The sequence below is a fragment of the Garra rufa genome, chromosome 2, assembly GCF_049309525.1.
Source record: "Garra rufa chromosome 2, GarRuf1.0, whole genome shotgun sequence".
Lineage (NCBI taxonomy): Eukaryota > Metazoa > Chordata > Actinopteri > Cypriniformes > Cyprinidae > Garra > Garra rufa.
In genome coordinates, this window is record NC_133362.1 from 21,928,380 (window position 1) to 21,946,070 (window position 17,691).

The 17,691-nt window shown below is 35.2% G+C and overlaps 1 protein-coding gene across 1 annotated transcript in view; it reads right to left on the reverse strand.

Annotated features, from left to right (window-relative positions):
• Positions 1-11,869, reverse strand: part of ercc6 (excision repair cross-complementation group 6) — a 20,649-nt gene extending 8,780 nt beyond the window's left edge. Inside the window, exons 1-10 of the mRNA XM_073834981.1 lie at positions 11,755-11,869; positions 10,907-11,302; positions 10,667-10,787; positions 10,393-10,501; positions 8,195-8,909; positions 5,690-5,821; positions 5,184-5,342; positions 2,842-2,977; positions 1,883-2,053; positions 1,343-1,519 (exon numbers count right to left, since the gene is read on the reverse strand). Coding sequence (XP_073691082.1) covers positions 1,343-1,519; positions 1,883-2,053; positions 2,842-2,977; positions 5,184-5,342; positions 5,690-5,821; positions 8,195-8,909; positions 10,393-10,501; positions 10,667-10,787; positions 10,907-11,292 — 2,106 coding nt within the window. The 5' untranslated portion in view covers positions 11,293-11,302; positions 11,755-11,869. The remainder of the gene's footprint in view (positions 1-1,342; positions 1,520-1,882; positions 2,054-2,841; positions 2,978-5,183; positions 5,343-5,689; positions 5,822-8,194; positions 8,910-10,392; positions 10,502-10,666; positions 10,788-10,906; positions 11,303-11,754) is intronic.
• Between the last annotated feature and the right edge of the window lie 5,822 nt (positions 11,870-17,691).

Consider the following 17,691-nt stretch of genomic DNA (forward strand, 5'->3'; position numbering starts at 1 on the left):
CAACTTATAATTGTATTATTTTTTCATTGTTTGTTTTTAAAAGTATTCTTTTAAAAGTGAAGTTCAAAAATATTTCTTTTATATTTACTTTTTTAAATTACGAAACTTCCTGTAAAGAAGGTGTCTCGCATTTTCATGTTACTTCCGAAAAAGTGTATGTTTTAGTCCATTGACTGAGAACAATTTTAACTACACCCCTATATTTATGATCAGGAAATACTCCTGCGTCTCCCTCTCTAAACAAAATTTGAGTACAGTTATGCACATTATTTGTATTGTTTTAGTATGCAAGTTAAAATTCTGTAATGTGATGTGGTCGCTACCAAAGCATCTGTCACTAATATGGTATGTTTTGTCAAAAATAAATTATACTGAATTATCAACTAAGATGTTATGATAGTTTTTACTTTAATGTATATTCAAAATAATGAATCCTTAAGTTTGAAATCAGTGATCAACTTTTTGCCTTTTACAAAGAAAAATGGGATTCAAAATACAACAAATCTTAAAAATTAGATTTGAAATATTGTTAAAAACGTAATTGTTATTGATTTACCTCTGAAAAAGAAAAACTAAAATATATATTTACTATGTAGATGTAAGCAAAATCTTAATAGGTTAATATAACCCTTCAAATTAAATTATTATTATTATTGTGTTTTGGTAGTGACAAATTTGGGGAGAGGACAAATATTCCAAAACTTTCTGAAAATATGTGACCCTGGACCTTCTTTTTTTTTGACCAAAGGGTCATTTTTTAACTAAAATTAAGATTTATACAGCTGAATAAATAAGCTTTCCATTTATGCATGGTTTGTTAGGATAGGATAATATTTGGCTGAGATTATAAAATCTGGAACCTGAGGGTGCAAAAAATCTAAATATTGAGAAAAATCGCCAAAATGAAAAAACATGAAAACATGAGAAAAGTTGTCCTAATGAAGTTTTTAGCCATGCATATTACTAATAAAAAGTTAAGTTTTGATATATTTACGGTAGGAAATTTACAAAGTATCTTCATGGAACATGATCTTTACTTAATATCCTAATAGTTTTTGGCAAAAAATAAAATCAATAATTTTGACCCATACTATGAATTTTTGGCTATATTACTACAAATATGCCCATGCTACTTAAGACGGGTTTTGTGTTCCAGGGTCACATATGAGACTAGACACAATTACTAGAAATGTGTACCTTGGATATTATACAGTTTGCACAATTTGTTTCAAGACGTTTTCCAACTCTGACTTTGGACCAATTCTGTAGAATAGCTCATATATGAATAATAAGAGAATTTGAAATGCATTGATCAATAAGCTCTGGGTGATGAGTGGTTCACCTGCACTGGAGACGCATTAGAGTATCCTCCCATGGTAATGGGTACAGAGAACTGCTCCATGAAGACGGGCAGAGTCCCCAGCTTCCCTGGAAACACAAAGTCAAAAAGCGACCACAGCTCTTTGAGGTTGTTCTGCATGGGTGAGCCAGAGAGGATAAAACGGTGGGGTGTCCGGAACTGCGTATAGAGTAAAAAAACATAAATCAGTGACAATCCTTTATAATTTACGAGATTGAGTAATCAAAATAGTTTTAGAGCTTACCTGCGCAACCATTTAGAAACTACTTGACAATAAAGCCCCCTTCATGATGGATTTGGTTTTAAAGCTCCATTAGCTTCAGTTTATTCAATACCAAATCAAAGTGTTGCGAAATTTCAGATTGATTTTTTTTTTAATTTAGCGATCGATAACACTGGAGCTCATATAACTGGATGCAGACTGAACAAAGATCATTTCTTAAAGCTCTACTAGCTTCTTTTGCGAGACCCGTGAGATTTTAATTGACAGGTTTATTGTAAAATGAAGAAAGCAATGGTCACCTGCTTGCATGCCATAGTAACCCCAGCATTTGGATTCCTAATTTTGTGGCCCTCATCCAGGATGACGTAATGCCAGTCGTATTTCTGGATGTAATCTTGCATAATGCGGATGTATGAGTAGGAAGTGATGAGGATGCCGTGACCGGCCACTATCTCCGGGATGAGCTTCTCCTGAAAATGAGGAAGAAAGGAGTCAGACCTAACAGAAAGTAAACTCGCTCGCACAACAATGTCTTTTTTGGCTGTTAATTAAATTGAGGAAATTGCGATAGGTTGCGGTATCAGGCCCCTGGCGATGGCGTCTTCATCAGAACGACTAGTCTATACGTCTGCTTTGATGTCTCACATGAACGGTCTCAAGTGTGTTCCAATTATAGACGTGCAAAGCGACTAACCTCTGTTCCCAGCCCCCCCTCCGCACTTTTTTTTTTTTACTTTGTAGCCAATTAATCAGGTACATCTGCTCTACAGGAGTGTTAGTGTTAGCGTGAAGGCGGTATCATTAGGTGCCAACGCTGCATAAACGTTCCTCTGTCTCTCTCCCACAAGCTCTTGAGACCAACTCTCCACCTAGAGGGCAAAGCACGGACTGCCAGACAACAACCCCCATTAATCACTGTGTCAGGCAGGATGGGGAGGGGGGCAGTGAAGACCACTCACAGTAAACACTTCACAGCCGCCCCACAGCAGCTCCTGCTACCTTAGCTTTAATTAATTTAACATTTCCTTGGAGCCAATTCGACTCCACACACTAGGATATTTGCTGACAAGGGGAAAATCTCACGCTGGCATAAACGTTACAGGCCGAAGCGACACAGTTCATCTTAATCTTGTTGTCATGTTGCTTCTTTATATGGAAAAGTTTGGGTGTTGAGATTACATACAGAGCGGAGCAAAACAGTTTACATTATGGAAGTCTCAGGAATGGATGCTCTCAGCTCCAGCAGAGCGTGACTCACCTTTTTGCTGGTGAAGGAGCCCGTGTCGTGGAGGACAGCAACACGGAATGGAGGCCACCATGTGTGGAACTCCTTTACCCACTGGTGCATGACTGTAGCCGGACACACAATGACTGTGGGCCCCAAACCAGCATACCTATATGAGAACAGAATGTGGTCACAACACTGGAGAACTTACACTACCAGTCAAAAGTTTTTTAATGTTTTTTTTAAAGAATTCTCTTCTGCTCACCAAGCCTGCATATATTTGATCCAAAATACAGAAAAAAAAACAGTAATATTGTGAACTATTTTTACGATTTAAAATTTACGGTTTTCTATTTGAATATATTTTAAAATGTAATTTATTCCTCTTATCAAAACTACATTTTCAGCATTATTACTCTGGTCTTCAGTGTCACATGATCCTTTTGAAATCATTCTGATATGCTGATTTGCTCATTATTTATTTTTAATCAATATTTAAAACAGTTGAGTACATTTTTTTTCAGGATTTTCTGATGAATAGAAAAGTTGTTCAAAGATCAGCATTTATCTGAAATAAAAAGCTTGGAGTCAGTATATTCTTTTTAGGAAAAGAAATAATAGAAATTAATACTTTCACTTAGCAGGGGTGCTTTAAATAGATCAAAAGTGATGATAAAGACATTTATGATGTTACAAAATATTTCTTTTTTTAGATAAATGCTGTTCTTCTAAACTTCCTATTCATCAAAGAAACCTGAATAAAATCAATTTTTTGAGCAGCAAATCAGAATATTAGAATGATTTCAAACAGAAAGCAGTTATTTTAAAAGAGGCTTCTTCACAAAAATATTAATAATCTTACTGTTCAAAAACTTTTGACTGGTAGTGTATGAGGGTTGGATTAAGTTTTTAATATGCGACCAGTCATTTGGTTTTTATATTGTGTAAACAAAAGCCTTCAATGAAATAATTCCTGTACCGCCCTCTTTAACAGCAAAGCAAAAAATAAATAAAAACCAACAAACAAGTGCATTAACATTTAAATAAAATAAAAAAGATACTGTTCAATAAAATAAAATAAATTATACAGTTAAAAAGTTTAGGGTCAGAATTAAAATTCTTAAAAGTGACAGTAAAGATATTTATAATGCCAATATTAATTAAAAAAAGTATGCTTTCAAAAACTTTTTCCTTTGATAATAATAATAATAATAATAATAATAATAAACATTTATTGAGCACTAAATTTGTATATAACAATGATTTCTGAAGGATCTTTTGACATTTAATCCATATATGAATATATGGGAATGTATATTTAAAAAAAAAAAGTAAATCATTTGAAATAAATATGAGATGAGATGTATTAAAGAATCAAAAACGTGTAGAACAATTTTCACTGAACTGAATCCATTAGAATCTATCGGTTAATCACAATCAGCCAGTTCAGTGATGTCATATCGCAATGAGGCAAATTCTGTGTCAATAGCATTACTGTCTTATTACCCATACTCCTTGGCGAAATCCACCTACAAATGTTTTTACTTGCGATTACACACATTACCTTCAAGTTGATGAACCCCATGAGCTTACGGCACAGCTGTTCTGCTCTTCCTCTCTATGTGAGTGTTCACTAAAAGAGATGAACTGACGAAATGCACTAAATGGCTTTGGGAGCATTACGGCTTGATATGATATTCCGGATTGTGAAAGCCATTGATAGCGAGCCATAATTGAGTTTGCAAACAATCAATTTGTGGATGGGCGACGCCAGACAGCGTATTGACCATCCAGGAAGGCCTCAACCCCGAGTGTGTATAGCAAGAAAAGCAAAAAAGTAAAAAGGCCCTACTTTAAACATGTTTAATTACATGTTTCATGTTTAATTTTCCACCCTCCCTGTCCAAAGAGCCGTCTCTCTTTCATGTCACGTCCTTGTTTCTCCTTTGATGTCGCCACTAAGAGAATTAGAGGAATATCATAATTGAAACGTCTTTAATAATTCACGCCAAACCTCTCTCCACCAGCAATCCAGCTGCTGAAATATTCATCGCAATCGAGACTCTGAGTCTGGGAGGGGTGGGGGAGACGGCTGACGTCTGTGTTTATGTGTGTTAGTGTTTGTACACATATATGTGTGCATGTGTGGTTGATGATGATGATGATGATGATCATGTTTTTGGAAAGGACAAGACTCATAGAAAAGACACAATTAGGTACAATTATTATTTCTACTTTAGATTAAATTTAGAATTTAAGATATTAAATAAAAATTAATTTGCAGATAAAGTTATTTTACTCTGAAGCTGAAACAGATTTCCATAAATACAGTAGATAAACAAACTAAAAACGTATGACAATGTGGAGTCCCTTGCCTGTAATTGGAGCCACGTGTTTTTAGCTTGCTGTAGCTCAGGCCTGCCAGGAAGGCAATTATCTGGATAGTTTTGCCCAGGCCCATCTCGTCTCCCAGAATGCCTCCTGCTTGCTGGCAGTGCAGTTCCCACATCCACCTGACACCTGTCTGCTGATACCTGGACAACAAAAGCAAACATTTTGTCGCACAAAACGCAGCCCCAGCACAAACACAAACACAGTGGCTGATGAATTAATCATAGGGCCATTATCACTATTGATTCTGGATAAATGGGCCATAAGTGTTGCCCAATTGATGTGCTGTAAAACACAACCAGAACACAACAGCCGAGTCCGAAGACTAAAGCACTTCACCCCTCCCCTTCTTTACAGCTCAGCTTTCGGGACTCATAAAATTTTTGTACACAGTTAATATTTCACATTGTATGCGCATGTGTAAGAAAACCATGACTTATTGATTCTTTTCTTTCATTGTGAGAGTACATGTGATTTGTGTGAGCCATACTTGAAGAGTTTCTTCCAGAGGAAACCAGGCATTTTAAATCCTTCATCGAACTCTGCGTCACTCTCCTCAGACTCATCTTCTCCTGCTTCTCGCTTTGCCTCTTTTTCCCGAAGTCGTTGCCTTTTCCACTTCCTGCAAGAAGACAAACCACAACAATACCATTACCGGCATCAACTTGAAGGCCTTTTGAAAATACATCATCACTGAAAATGCACCATTACAGACCAATCAGCATTAAGCATGAGTAGCTGCCTTTTATAATTATCCCATTGGCCAAATTGTTTTTTGGCTGATCTTTAACTAGTTGATTTCAAACAAGCTGAGCTATATTCAGTTTGCCTCTATGTTACATTCAGTGTACTGCATGCAAATTTAGTGTTATCTGAATATGATTCCCAGTGTACACAAGTGATAGTTCACCCAAAAAAATGAAAATTCTGTCATTAATTACTCACCCTAATGTCATTCTAAACCCGTAAGACCTTTGTTTATCTTCAGCACTGCAAAAACTGCTTTTCTTACTTAGTTTTTTTTGTCTTGTTTCCAGCCAAAATATCTAAAAATTCTTAAATCAAGAAGGATTGTCTAGAGGAGTAAAAATTTTCTTGTTTTCAAAAAAAACAAAAAAAAAAACAAGTCAAAATGAAGTGCATTTTTGCTTAAAACAAGCAAAATAATCTGCCAGTGGGGTAAGAAAATTTTTTTTGTGTACCCTACTGGCAGATTATTTAAATTGTTCTAAGCAAAAATTCACGTAATTTTGACTTGTTTTTTTCTGAAAACAAACAAAAAAAATCTTTGACTTGTTTAAAAAATCCTTCTTGATTTAAGATTTTTTTAATATTTTGGCTGGAAACAAGACAATCTAAGTAAGAAAAAGATTTTTTGCAGTGAGAACACAATTGAGATATTTTTGATGAAATTGAGAGCTTCTTGCAAAAAAAGCAACTTTATTCTTCTTTTCAGTGTCAGTCTTCGACCTGCATTCACGAGAGTACCACAACGTTTGCGTGTGGTGGTGTAGAAAAATTTGTTGTAGCTTCATAACATTACGGATGAACCACTGATGTCACATGGACTATTTTAACAGTGTCCTTACTACCTTTCTGGGCCTCAAACATATCAATTGCATTTGCTGTCTATGAAGGGTCAGAAAGCTCTTGGATTTCAGAAAAAATATCTTATTTGTGTTCCGAAGATGAACGAAGGTCTTACATGTTTTGAACAACATGAGGGTGAGTAATTAATGACAGAATTTTCATTTTTAGACCTTTAACAGATTACTGAGTGTACTTCCTTTTTAGTCATATTTCTATATTTATGAAAAATATTAGGAATACAGAATCAAGAAACTGCTATTGCAAGTATACATATCTTGATTTTACAGATTTATTACACTTTACACTTTAAATTAAGTGTGATATGTGATATCATATATATTTATATTGGCCTACAGCCATTGAAAAATTCATATCAGTTGACCACTAAGCACAAAACTACAGTTCAATAACAAAGTGGCTCGAGTAGCTGTGCTGCATGTCAAAAATAGAAACGGACCACAGACTGGTGTGGACACAGTGTCACGCTGAACGGCAGACCCCACAGACATCTCCCATGCTGAAGACTTCACAAAACGTATTTGATTAACAATCTTCTCAAACTAAAACAAGTCTACTGCTGACAGTTAAAATCTGACTCCGTTAAAGACGCCTCCTACGGGAAAGTTCGCAAGGTATCAAAAGTCCCCGGCCTCGTTTTTTAATTTCCTAGCCAAAGAACTACAGACAGACAAAGACAGAAACCAAAGAGAGAGAAAGAGCGAGAGACCTTTCCCTTCCTCTGCCCCTCACTCCGGCAGGCCAGATTTAATTGACCCACTTCTGGCTTCAGGGAAAGCTACAGCAGTTAGTGGCAGTGTCGTCAGAAAAGCAAATTAAGATTGATACAGACAATTAGGAGTTTGAGCTCCCCAAGAAAGGTACACAGAGAGGAGTGTAGGGAAAAAAAATCCATCTTCATTTGGGGCTGGTCCTGTCACTCCGCAATGAAACTGTTCCCTTTATCTGGGGCTTCCGAGACTGCACTTGTAATTAAGTCAAGACTAAGCATTGGTTCAGTTAATTACGTTTTTCCCCCCTTTCCTCCACCGCTCGGCATTGCTTGCGCTCCGCCATAGCAGAAATCACTGGCCGGATTCACATTTAAACCAACCAGAGCGGAGAAACTATGGAGAGAGAGCGTATGCCAACTCAATTTGCTTACTATAAATACAAATGCATAAATCTTGTTAGGTTTGCTTCCATATTCGCACGTTAACACTGGAATAAATACATGCATACCATAATGAGAAAATATGAATAGGCATAGAATTTGCTTAGTCAAGGAACAGCTGCCAATCTCATCAGTGGATTAGGCTATCTGTTCTAGCATACGTAAACATATGAATGGCCTTTGACTGTAATGATTGTGACAGTTTGGGAAATGATGGATTCAGACTAAACTTACCTAATCCTTTGCCGGTAACACTCAATATCTCCATCATCTTTACATTTTTTGACTTTTCCGCCTTTCTGAGAGTCTTCGTCCTCTGAGCTGCTAGGGATGTACTCGTCGCTCTCATCCTCCTCCTTCTTCTTGGGCTTCCTGGTTTTGGCCTGGTTCTTCTTCTTGTATGGTTTCAGTTGGTATTCATCATCTTCATCCACCCACAACTCATCATCATCATCTCTCTCTGGTTCCTCAGGATCCATCAGCTCATCGCTCGGGACGTACTCCGAACCCTCGCTGTCGGACATCTGCTCTCCATCGCCTTTCTTCCTCCTGGCTCGGGGTGGTTCCTTCTCTACCTTGGGCCTGGCTTTGGGATGAGCTTTCAGAGCCGTCCTCTGGAGCTTACGCATTCGCTTTTGGAGCTTCTTATCTTTGCTGGAGAGGGATATGTTCTTTTGCTCTTTGCCTTGCGTGGTTGGTCCTAAGTGCTTTTTAGTGATCTTCTTTTTTAAGATAGGCCTCTTTCTGCTATCCGCTAAAATGGCTTGGTCATCGAGGTACTTGTCGAATCCGGAGTTCTCACTAAGCATAACCTTTCGAGGCTCTTTCTTCTCTTGCTTCTGAGGGATCCGTGAACCGAACGGGGTCATGTGACCTGTGCGGATGAGCTCGTCCCATTCGGACTCCTGAGCTGGCATAAGCATGCTGCCCAAGGTGGATGGGCCTGGTTCTAACAAACACAAACAGAATGTGGAATAGAACCACTATTAGGCACATAAAAGCATATTAGAGCAAACACTGAAAGAAAGATAATAAGGGAATTTAACTTTCCATGATGCAGACATTTTGTAACATTATATTTGAATGTGTAGAAAGTGTTTTTCATGAATGAATCAGTTCTGGAAACACTTCACATAATGAACTTAGGAATATTTAAATCGTATTAGAGCATTTATTGTGATCATACAAAACAAATATTTGTTTTTATAATAATTTATTTCAGTTCATCAAATTAGTTCTCATAAATTGACAATATGCTGTGAGGTCTAGAAAACAACATCAAGTGAAAATAAGTTAAAAAAACAAATACCGTAAAAACAAACCAGGCAGAACCACTATTGGATAAGAACAATTATTAGCCCTAAACATGCATATTAAAGCAAATATTAAAAGAAACGTAACTTTCGATGATACATTCTGTAAATGTAAAACAGAGTTGAAGTCAAAAGTTTACATACACCTTTTGCGGAATCTGCAAAATGCTAATTATTTTAACAAAACAACAGATCATACAAAATGCATGTTATTTTTTATTTAGTACTCACCTGAATATGATATTTCACATAAAAGACGTTTACATATAGAGAGAATAATAGTTGAATTTATAAAAAAATGACCCGGCTCAAAAGTTTACATACACTAGTTTCTTAATACTGTGTTGTTTCCTGAATGATACACAACTATTTTTTTTTTTTTTTTAGTTTTTGTTTAGTGATAGTTGTTTATGAGTTCCTTGTTTGTCCTGAACAGTTAAACTGCCCATTGTTGTTCAGAAAAAAAATCTTCAAGTTGCACAAATTCTCTTTTTTGTGTGTATTTGAACCCTTTCCAACAATGACTGTGTGATTTTGAGATGTATCTTTTCAAACTGAGGGACTCATATGCAGCTACTACAGAAGCTTTAAACGCTAACTAATGCTTTACTAAGAAAAATTATGCATTAAGAGTACCTTCTGTAGCTTCTGAAGAGCAGTACTAAATTAAAAAAATATATATGATATTTAGGCAAAATAAGAAAAATGTACACATCCTCATTCTGTTTCTTGATCCCTGGATCGTAATGCATCGTTTTTCCTTCTGAAGCATTAGTGAGCATTTGAAAAGGGTTGTTTTTATACATTTAACTATTATTTACATTTAACTATTGTGGAGTATATGTAAACATAATTTATGTGAAATATCTTATTCAGGTCAGTACTAAATAAAAAATAACACATTTTGTATAATCCCTCTTATTTTGATAAAATAATTAACGTTTTGCAAATTCTGCAAGGTGGTTGTAAACTTTTGACTTCAACTGTATGTAACGCCCATTGTATACACAAAATGATGGCTCAGCAAGATCCAAAGAGCATATCATGCTCCAATACATCTAATTGATAAGGCTAATAATACATGTAAAGTGTCTGTAAAGAACTGTGCTTCAAACTTACCTTCGTCATCCTCGATCAATAATTCTGCCTCAAGCTTCTGGATATCCTCTCCGTCAAGAACAGCCTGCAATCTCTTCTGCTTGGCTCTGATCTTTTTTAACTGCTTCTCCTGTAAAGAACAACTGGCTTCTGAAGTATTGTGCAGTAAGGAGTTTTTAAAAAGCAATGCATTATTAAAATATTACAAGCTCTTATCTTATTAGGAAACTAAAGTTAAATATATTCAATATAAAATTTAAAAAGGATTAAGCAAAAAATAAATAAAAATGCTTACCTTGTTTTCTTTTTGCCGTTTGACAGACTCAATTTTCCGACTGATGTCCTTGCTTGAGGCAGCGTGAGGGGCTAACTGCTCTAAAATTTTGTTGATGTGTTTCAAAGCAGTTGTACATGACCTGAAATGCATTACAAGCCATCCTAATTATAATTAGCTTATATTTCAACAATGAAATTTCATCCTTTGACAGACTACAAGTACACTGTTTGTAAATCAATAAAGAAAGCATAAATTCACCTGACGTCATCCAGAACGGATTCGTATTCTTTCTCAGCCTCAGCTTTGGCTGCTGCTTGGTTGGCCTCATGAATGGCCCTGTCCACCTGCTGCAACACACCTTGCTCAAGAACATCTTGGTCATACACGTCCACTCCCAACCCTTGCAGTTCATCAGCCTGAGCGTTGCGGTCCACTGACTGGATCTCCTGACGGTTGATCTGGAGCAGGGCCTGGGATTTTCTAGGATTCTGTGACCCAACATTCTCCGGACACGTAGCTGCTGGCTCTTCCTTACTGCTTCCTGGGATGGAAAGGCCATTGTCTTCTTGGACTCCAGGAGTTAGGGCGCTGACAGGGCTGGATAGGGGAGCCAGGGGCTGGTCCTTGTTACCTTCTACTGGCATTGTAAAGTAACTGTGAATAAGGATTATCGAAGACTGTAATCTTGGATATGTTTGATAACTTAAAACATCAAAGTAAGAGTTTTTAATAACAGAGAACCGCTGAATCATAATAGCTTACATTAGGAATGACATTTTAAAGTGTATTTTCTGTCATAAATATCTCTTTAAAACTGTATCGAACAATTACACTAACTGTCAATGACCATAACAAAAGACACACACAATAACTGAACACTACAACAGCCACGAATGTCAAAGTAACACACAATAACAACGGGATAAATGGATTTATTTGAAGACAAACGTGGTTATATTAATATTTGATTACTTCTATTCAAATTAAAAACTATTTAAAGAGTGGTTTATTTTGGGTGCTAAATGCTAACTGCTAGCATATTATTATTGTTGTTAGCCTTAAACTCAACTCACGACTTTCAAAAAGCACAACACTAAACAACAAACCTTCACATTGACCCGACTCTTTTCAATGATTTATTCGTTTAACGTGAAATCCATTAAGATTCCATTTTGGTTTGCCGTTTACTACTGTCTAGCATGTGAAGATGTTATACAATCACTGCATAATGAACTGTGAAGGGAGAAAGTTTGAGGCACCGTTTACATGTCCCGGCTGAGGAAACGTGTCAAAATAAAAGTCAGTAGCGGACATACAGTAAAAGTACGTTTTTTTGTTTGTTTGTTTTTAATAAATGTTATGAATGAATAGAGTTAATTAGCATGTTTTTATTCGCTATATATACACACACCATATACATTATATATACTGGTATATATACCAGTCAAAATCTTTTGATTTGAAAGATTTTTTAATGTTTTTAAAGAATTTTCTTCTGCTCACCAAGCCTGCATTTATTTGATCCAAAATACAGCAAAATCAGTAATATTGTTAAATATGTTTACTGTTTAAAATAACTGCTTTCTGTTTGAATATATTTTAAAATGTAATTTTTTCCTTTGGTCAAAGCTAAATTTTCAGCATCATTAGGCTCAGTGTCACCTGATACTTCAGAAATCATTGTAATATGCTGATTTGCTTTTTATTATTATTATTATTATTATTATTATTATTTAAAACAGTTGAGTATATATTTTTTTTCCAGGATTCTTTGATGAAAAGAAAAATTCTAACATTAGCATTTATCTAAAATAAAAAGCTTTTGTAAACTACTATGCCATATAAACTATACCATTCAAAATCTTTGAATGGTATAGCTTTGCAATCGCAGGAATAAATTACATTTTAAAATATATTCAAATATAAAACAGTAATTTTAAATAGTACAAATATTTCACAATTTGACTATTTTGCTGTACTTTGGATCAAATGTAAGCTTAGTGAGCAGAAGAGACTTCTTTAAAAAAAAACATTAAAAATATTACTGTTCAGAAACTTTTGACTGGTAGTATATATATATATACACATATATAAATATACATGCATATTCAGTCGCATTTTTTATTTTATTAGGCTTGTGGGCTAATTAAGATAACATGAAGTGGTTTTTCCATAAATGAATGAATGAATACATAATTAAACAATTAAACAATCCAGATCTAAAAATTCTGATCGAAGCACTCCTATTCAAATTGTGTTAGATAATTTATTATCATTAATTGTACATTTTTTTACATACTTTTGAATACATTTTATTTAATATTTAACAACTATAGTTATTATAGTTATCAGTTTATTGTATTTTTTTATGTTTAAAATTTTAAAAACGTTATATAGCAACATGCCAACTTTGTCCTTTAATGGACAATTTACAAGATCATACAGCGCCCTCGTGAGATCAGAATGTTTACAATCCCTTCCGTAAATACACGTTAACCATCTTCTTAAATTTATATTTTACAGTAACAACTTTAAACAATATTAAGGGATTTAACTCAATACTTAAAAAAACAAACAAACAAACAAAAGCATTTCTCTTTTGTTTAGTGTTGATTCGGCTGAGCCTTGCGTTTGTTTTATGACTGTAATACTGGTGAATGAACTGTAGATGGCGGAAGCGAACCGCTTAATATTATTAACTCCCAAATTTCTACTGTACTGCCTCCAAACTTCTAGAGCTGCAAAGGCCGCAGGAGACATCTGTAATGTGCTGTCATGTTTAAAGACGAAGGAAAAATATGGACGTGTGAAACCAGCCTATAAAACCTGCAAGTATAATAGTTTTATACTGCGTTTTCCAATCCTGTTTTCTCTCTTTCCTCAATGGCCCTATTATAGAATGAATGTCAATGTTTGTGACACATCAAAGCAAGCGATCAGGAAAACAACCATTCCATGATATCCTGTGCTTGATGTGCGCAACTTTGATACTTTATTACTTATTTTCCTGATGATATCAGGTCAGCCAAATCCAATTGTTCTTGGTCCTTGAGTTTGCTGCCAGAGGTTTTCTTCCATATGGCAGGTTTTCCACTCCCGTGTGTTTCCTTCCAAAAGCCTGAAGGAAACGGTATTATATTTATGGCATTGTGTCAACCTGGGATTACTGAGGTACTAACTGATATATCCAGTGTTTGATTAATCTCCTAAATGTTTAAATAATGAATTTTAATTCCTTTCTTTCTTGTAAACTTGCCCTGTGGGTTCATCATTTATCTGAAGTTGGTTTTATTTTTTAGTAGTGTGTCTTACTTTAAAAGCTCATTGGGTTTGTGATGTGATTCAAATTATAAATAATATCTGTAGTTAATGCACTACTTTAATGTATTCTATGCTGTCTGAACCACTGAAAACCGTGTGGAAGCTGCTAAATCATATAGAGAAGGACTTAGTAAGCAGGAAAGGGTGTGATATTTTGACAAACTAAAGTTAATAGGTGGTAAAGATACATACAAGCAGTATTAATTAAGATATTAGCCTAATATTTCACCTACCTGACTGGAAAACACAAATATTCTCAAGATTCTTACCTTGGAAATTCTGGTTCAGTTTGGCCAGCCACAAACGCCTTCTTTCCTCAGACAGTCTTTTGCACTCTACTCTTTGATTCGTTATAACGTTTGGCAGTCTATAGTACCCCAATTGTTTTTCCCAGTTACACCAATTTGTACAGCCCAAAACATGACAATAATTGACCATTTTCAGCAGCAATAATCAGCTAAATTTGCGAGTTCCATTTGCTTCAGTGGCATTGTTTACGTTCAGTGCTGCCAATATGACTGATTGATTGAAGCATCCTGAAAACACTCTTTTTTTTTTTTTTTTACTGAATAGTATATGAATGATACAAAAATAATAATTTCAGACATGTGTTAGGAACATAAGTCTAGGCTTCAGTGTTAAATGCACCAAATATTCATATTGTAAAATACTTGCACCTGGAAGGTTTCAGTGGATCATGCTTGGGTTTGAGTGAGTATGCATCTTGGGTTGGCTTGCTTTTAAACTCCATGCGGCTGATGATGCTATAAATTAAAATGTCACTTCTTTCCTTTACTTTGTAGTTTCTGATCCCTGAAGTTTAATCTTTGTGCAATATGAGGGATTCTGTTACTTCTTGGTGGAGCTTCAGATGATTATTGATAGATTGGTGGGCAAGTGCGTTGTGTAAACCTCAAATGAACTTTTTAGTTTTCAACAAGTTCTCCAGGATCTTGACTTAAAAACAGACATCAGCTCTGTATGTTTTACAGAATTCGTTCCTAATGGCATGATTTTTCTGATTATGTTTTGGCCTAGTTTCTATACTATGAACAGAAACTGATGCAAAGCCGACGTTCTATGTACAAAATGTGTTTATTTACACTGCATTTCAAAATAAACAGAGGATTTAATTAAAATCTTATCCACGTTTCACTCACCCATTCACAAATGCAGAGGCATCTTAACCAAACATTAAAATTGTTCAAATATACACAGCGCGTTATAGCGGATTTTATTGTTTGTCTGTTGTGAATGGACTTTATAAATGTCACGTAGGCCCACTAAGCAGAAACAAAAGAACTTCTATTGCACATGAGGAGTTAATACTATAACAGAGTTTAGGCAACAAGTTTGTACTGTTGCTGGTGCTGTAAACATTTAAATTAAAAAAAAAAAAAACATGTAAAAGCATATTCACTGGTAATCGACCTGTGTCGTCAAGTTGAACTCAAGAAACGACTCTGACTCTTAAATGCATCATAGGCTGCGTTTGAAATAGCATACTCGTTTCTATATCAATATGTGTAGTATGAATGCAATCAAAAAGTACTACGGTGTCATTCAAATGTTTAGGATCAGTAAGACTTGTAATTTTTTTTAAAGACATCTCTTATACTCATCAAGGTTGAATTTATTTGATCAAAAGTACACAAAATAAACAGTAATATTGCAAAAAGTTATTGCAATAGAAAATAATGGTTTCTGTTTTTATGTGCTTTAAAAATAATTTATTCCTGTGATGCAAAGCTGAATTTTCATCAGCCATTACTCAAGTCTTAAGTGTCACTTGATCCTTCAGAAATCATTCTAATATGATGATTTATTATTAGAATTATCAATGTTGGCAACACTTGTCTTATAATATAAGTCTTTACTATCACTTTTTATCATTTTAACACATCCTTGCTCAATAAAAGCTTTAATTTCTTTCAAAGACTCCACACTTTGAACAGTAGGGTATATTGTAACAAAAGATTTTTATTTTAAATAAATGCTGTCCTTTTTAATGTTTTATTCATCAAAGAATCCTAAAAAAAGTTTTGCGATTTCAAAAAAAAAAAAAAAAAATTAAGCATCACAACTGTTTCCAACATTGATCGACATATTAAAATGATAAATTTGAAGGATCATGTGACACTGAATACTGAGTTATGATGCTGAAAATTCAGCTTTGCAATGCATCACAGAAATAAATTCTATTTTACAGTATATTAAAATAGAAACCTCTATTTTAAATTGCGATAATATTTCACAATATTACAGTTTTTTTGTATTTTAATCAAATAAACACAGCTTTGTTGGGCAGAACTGACTTCTTCAAAAACATAAAAATTTGTTACACGGCAGTGTATAAAAAAATTATACGGCAGTGTATATAGAGAGCACACCAAACTATTGTGTGCCAACAAGAAATATAGCACACATTGTATGAGTTTTAATATTTTGCATCCTTGTTTATTCCATGAACATTGTTTACAAAAATTCCCTGAAAATGTTTATGGCACAGAAACTACAAACACCACTGTAAATCTCCCGCCAACTAGGACAAATGCTTAAGTATGACGAAATCACTTAATCACTGCTTTACGTCTTTCTGCCTCTCCGTGTGGATTCTTTTGAAGGTGGATGGGCAATTAAAATATTTACTCAGCATGCACCGTGCATGACATGGGGGAAAGCTCAGGGGAGGGAAATAGAAGTTGATGTTTGAATTGCTCCCAGCACAAGTCTGTACATGTTACTCCGGGGGAGAGCCTAGCGCGTAGGCAGGTGGAGAAAGCTTACTCAAATAAACTATGGAGCCACAAATGAATTACCTCAGCCAGTGATATGCTCTTAATGTTGTTTAGAATCAAAGGCTGACCTGTTAAGAGGAATGTAAACTGGCTCCATACTTTGAGGATTTTTCCCTGATCTGACTTGCTTCCAGATCTAAGTCGTTTATTGAATATTTCAAGGTGGCAGCCAATGTATTAGGCAACCACCTGCGGTTGTAGCTGTAAACGCTTTGTGAATGTCCTTAAAAAACACGTTGGTGCTGGTAGTTTAGAGTGTTTAGAGCAGTGCACGTACAGCTTGTACATTTTTTTTTTTTCACATTTTTGTCACATTATATTCTGTGAGTTGGGTGGGTAAGATTTTTATTTTTTAAGGAATGAATACTTAATTCATGAAAGAATCCTTAAAACATATTAAGCAGCATAACATTTATACTATAAAACCCCTAAACAGCAAATTAGCATATTAGAATGATTTCTGAAGGATCGTGTGTGTATACTATTTATTTATTTTGTTGTGCATTTGCTGTTGCATGACATGACTAATGTTAGAACTAAAGTTGGCATCTGTGTCTCCTTCAACTCCATGCCCTTTTAATTCAGCATTACTAGGTCTTGCCAAAATTCCCACAACAGTAGGGGAGATGGAAGACTAATATGTGATTTCTTTGAAGCAAATGAAGTGGACCGTAAGTCTTTTTTTTTTACCTTTTGCTTGCCATTATCACCATGGGAACATAATGTGTGTGGAGAACCAAAAGTTCCTAAATATCTTTCCCACCACATTACAGATGCATTGAGTAGTTCCCCACAACTGCGTATAAAGCAGGCACGTAACTCCGGGTGGGCTAGCATGGACCTGCATTCGTGCCCACCCAGCCACGATGCACAATTTTGGAGACCAATCCAAAGAGCAAATCCTGCCTACACCCCTGATACAAA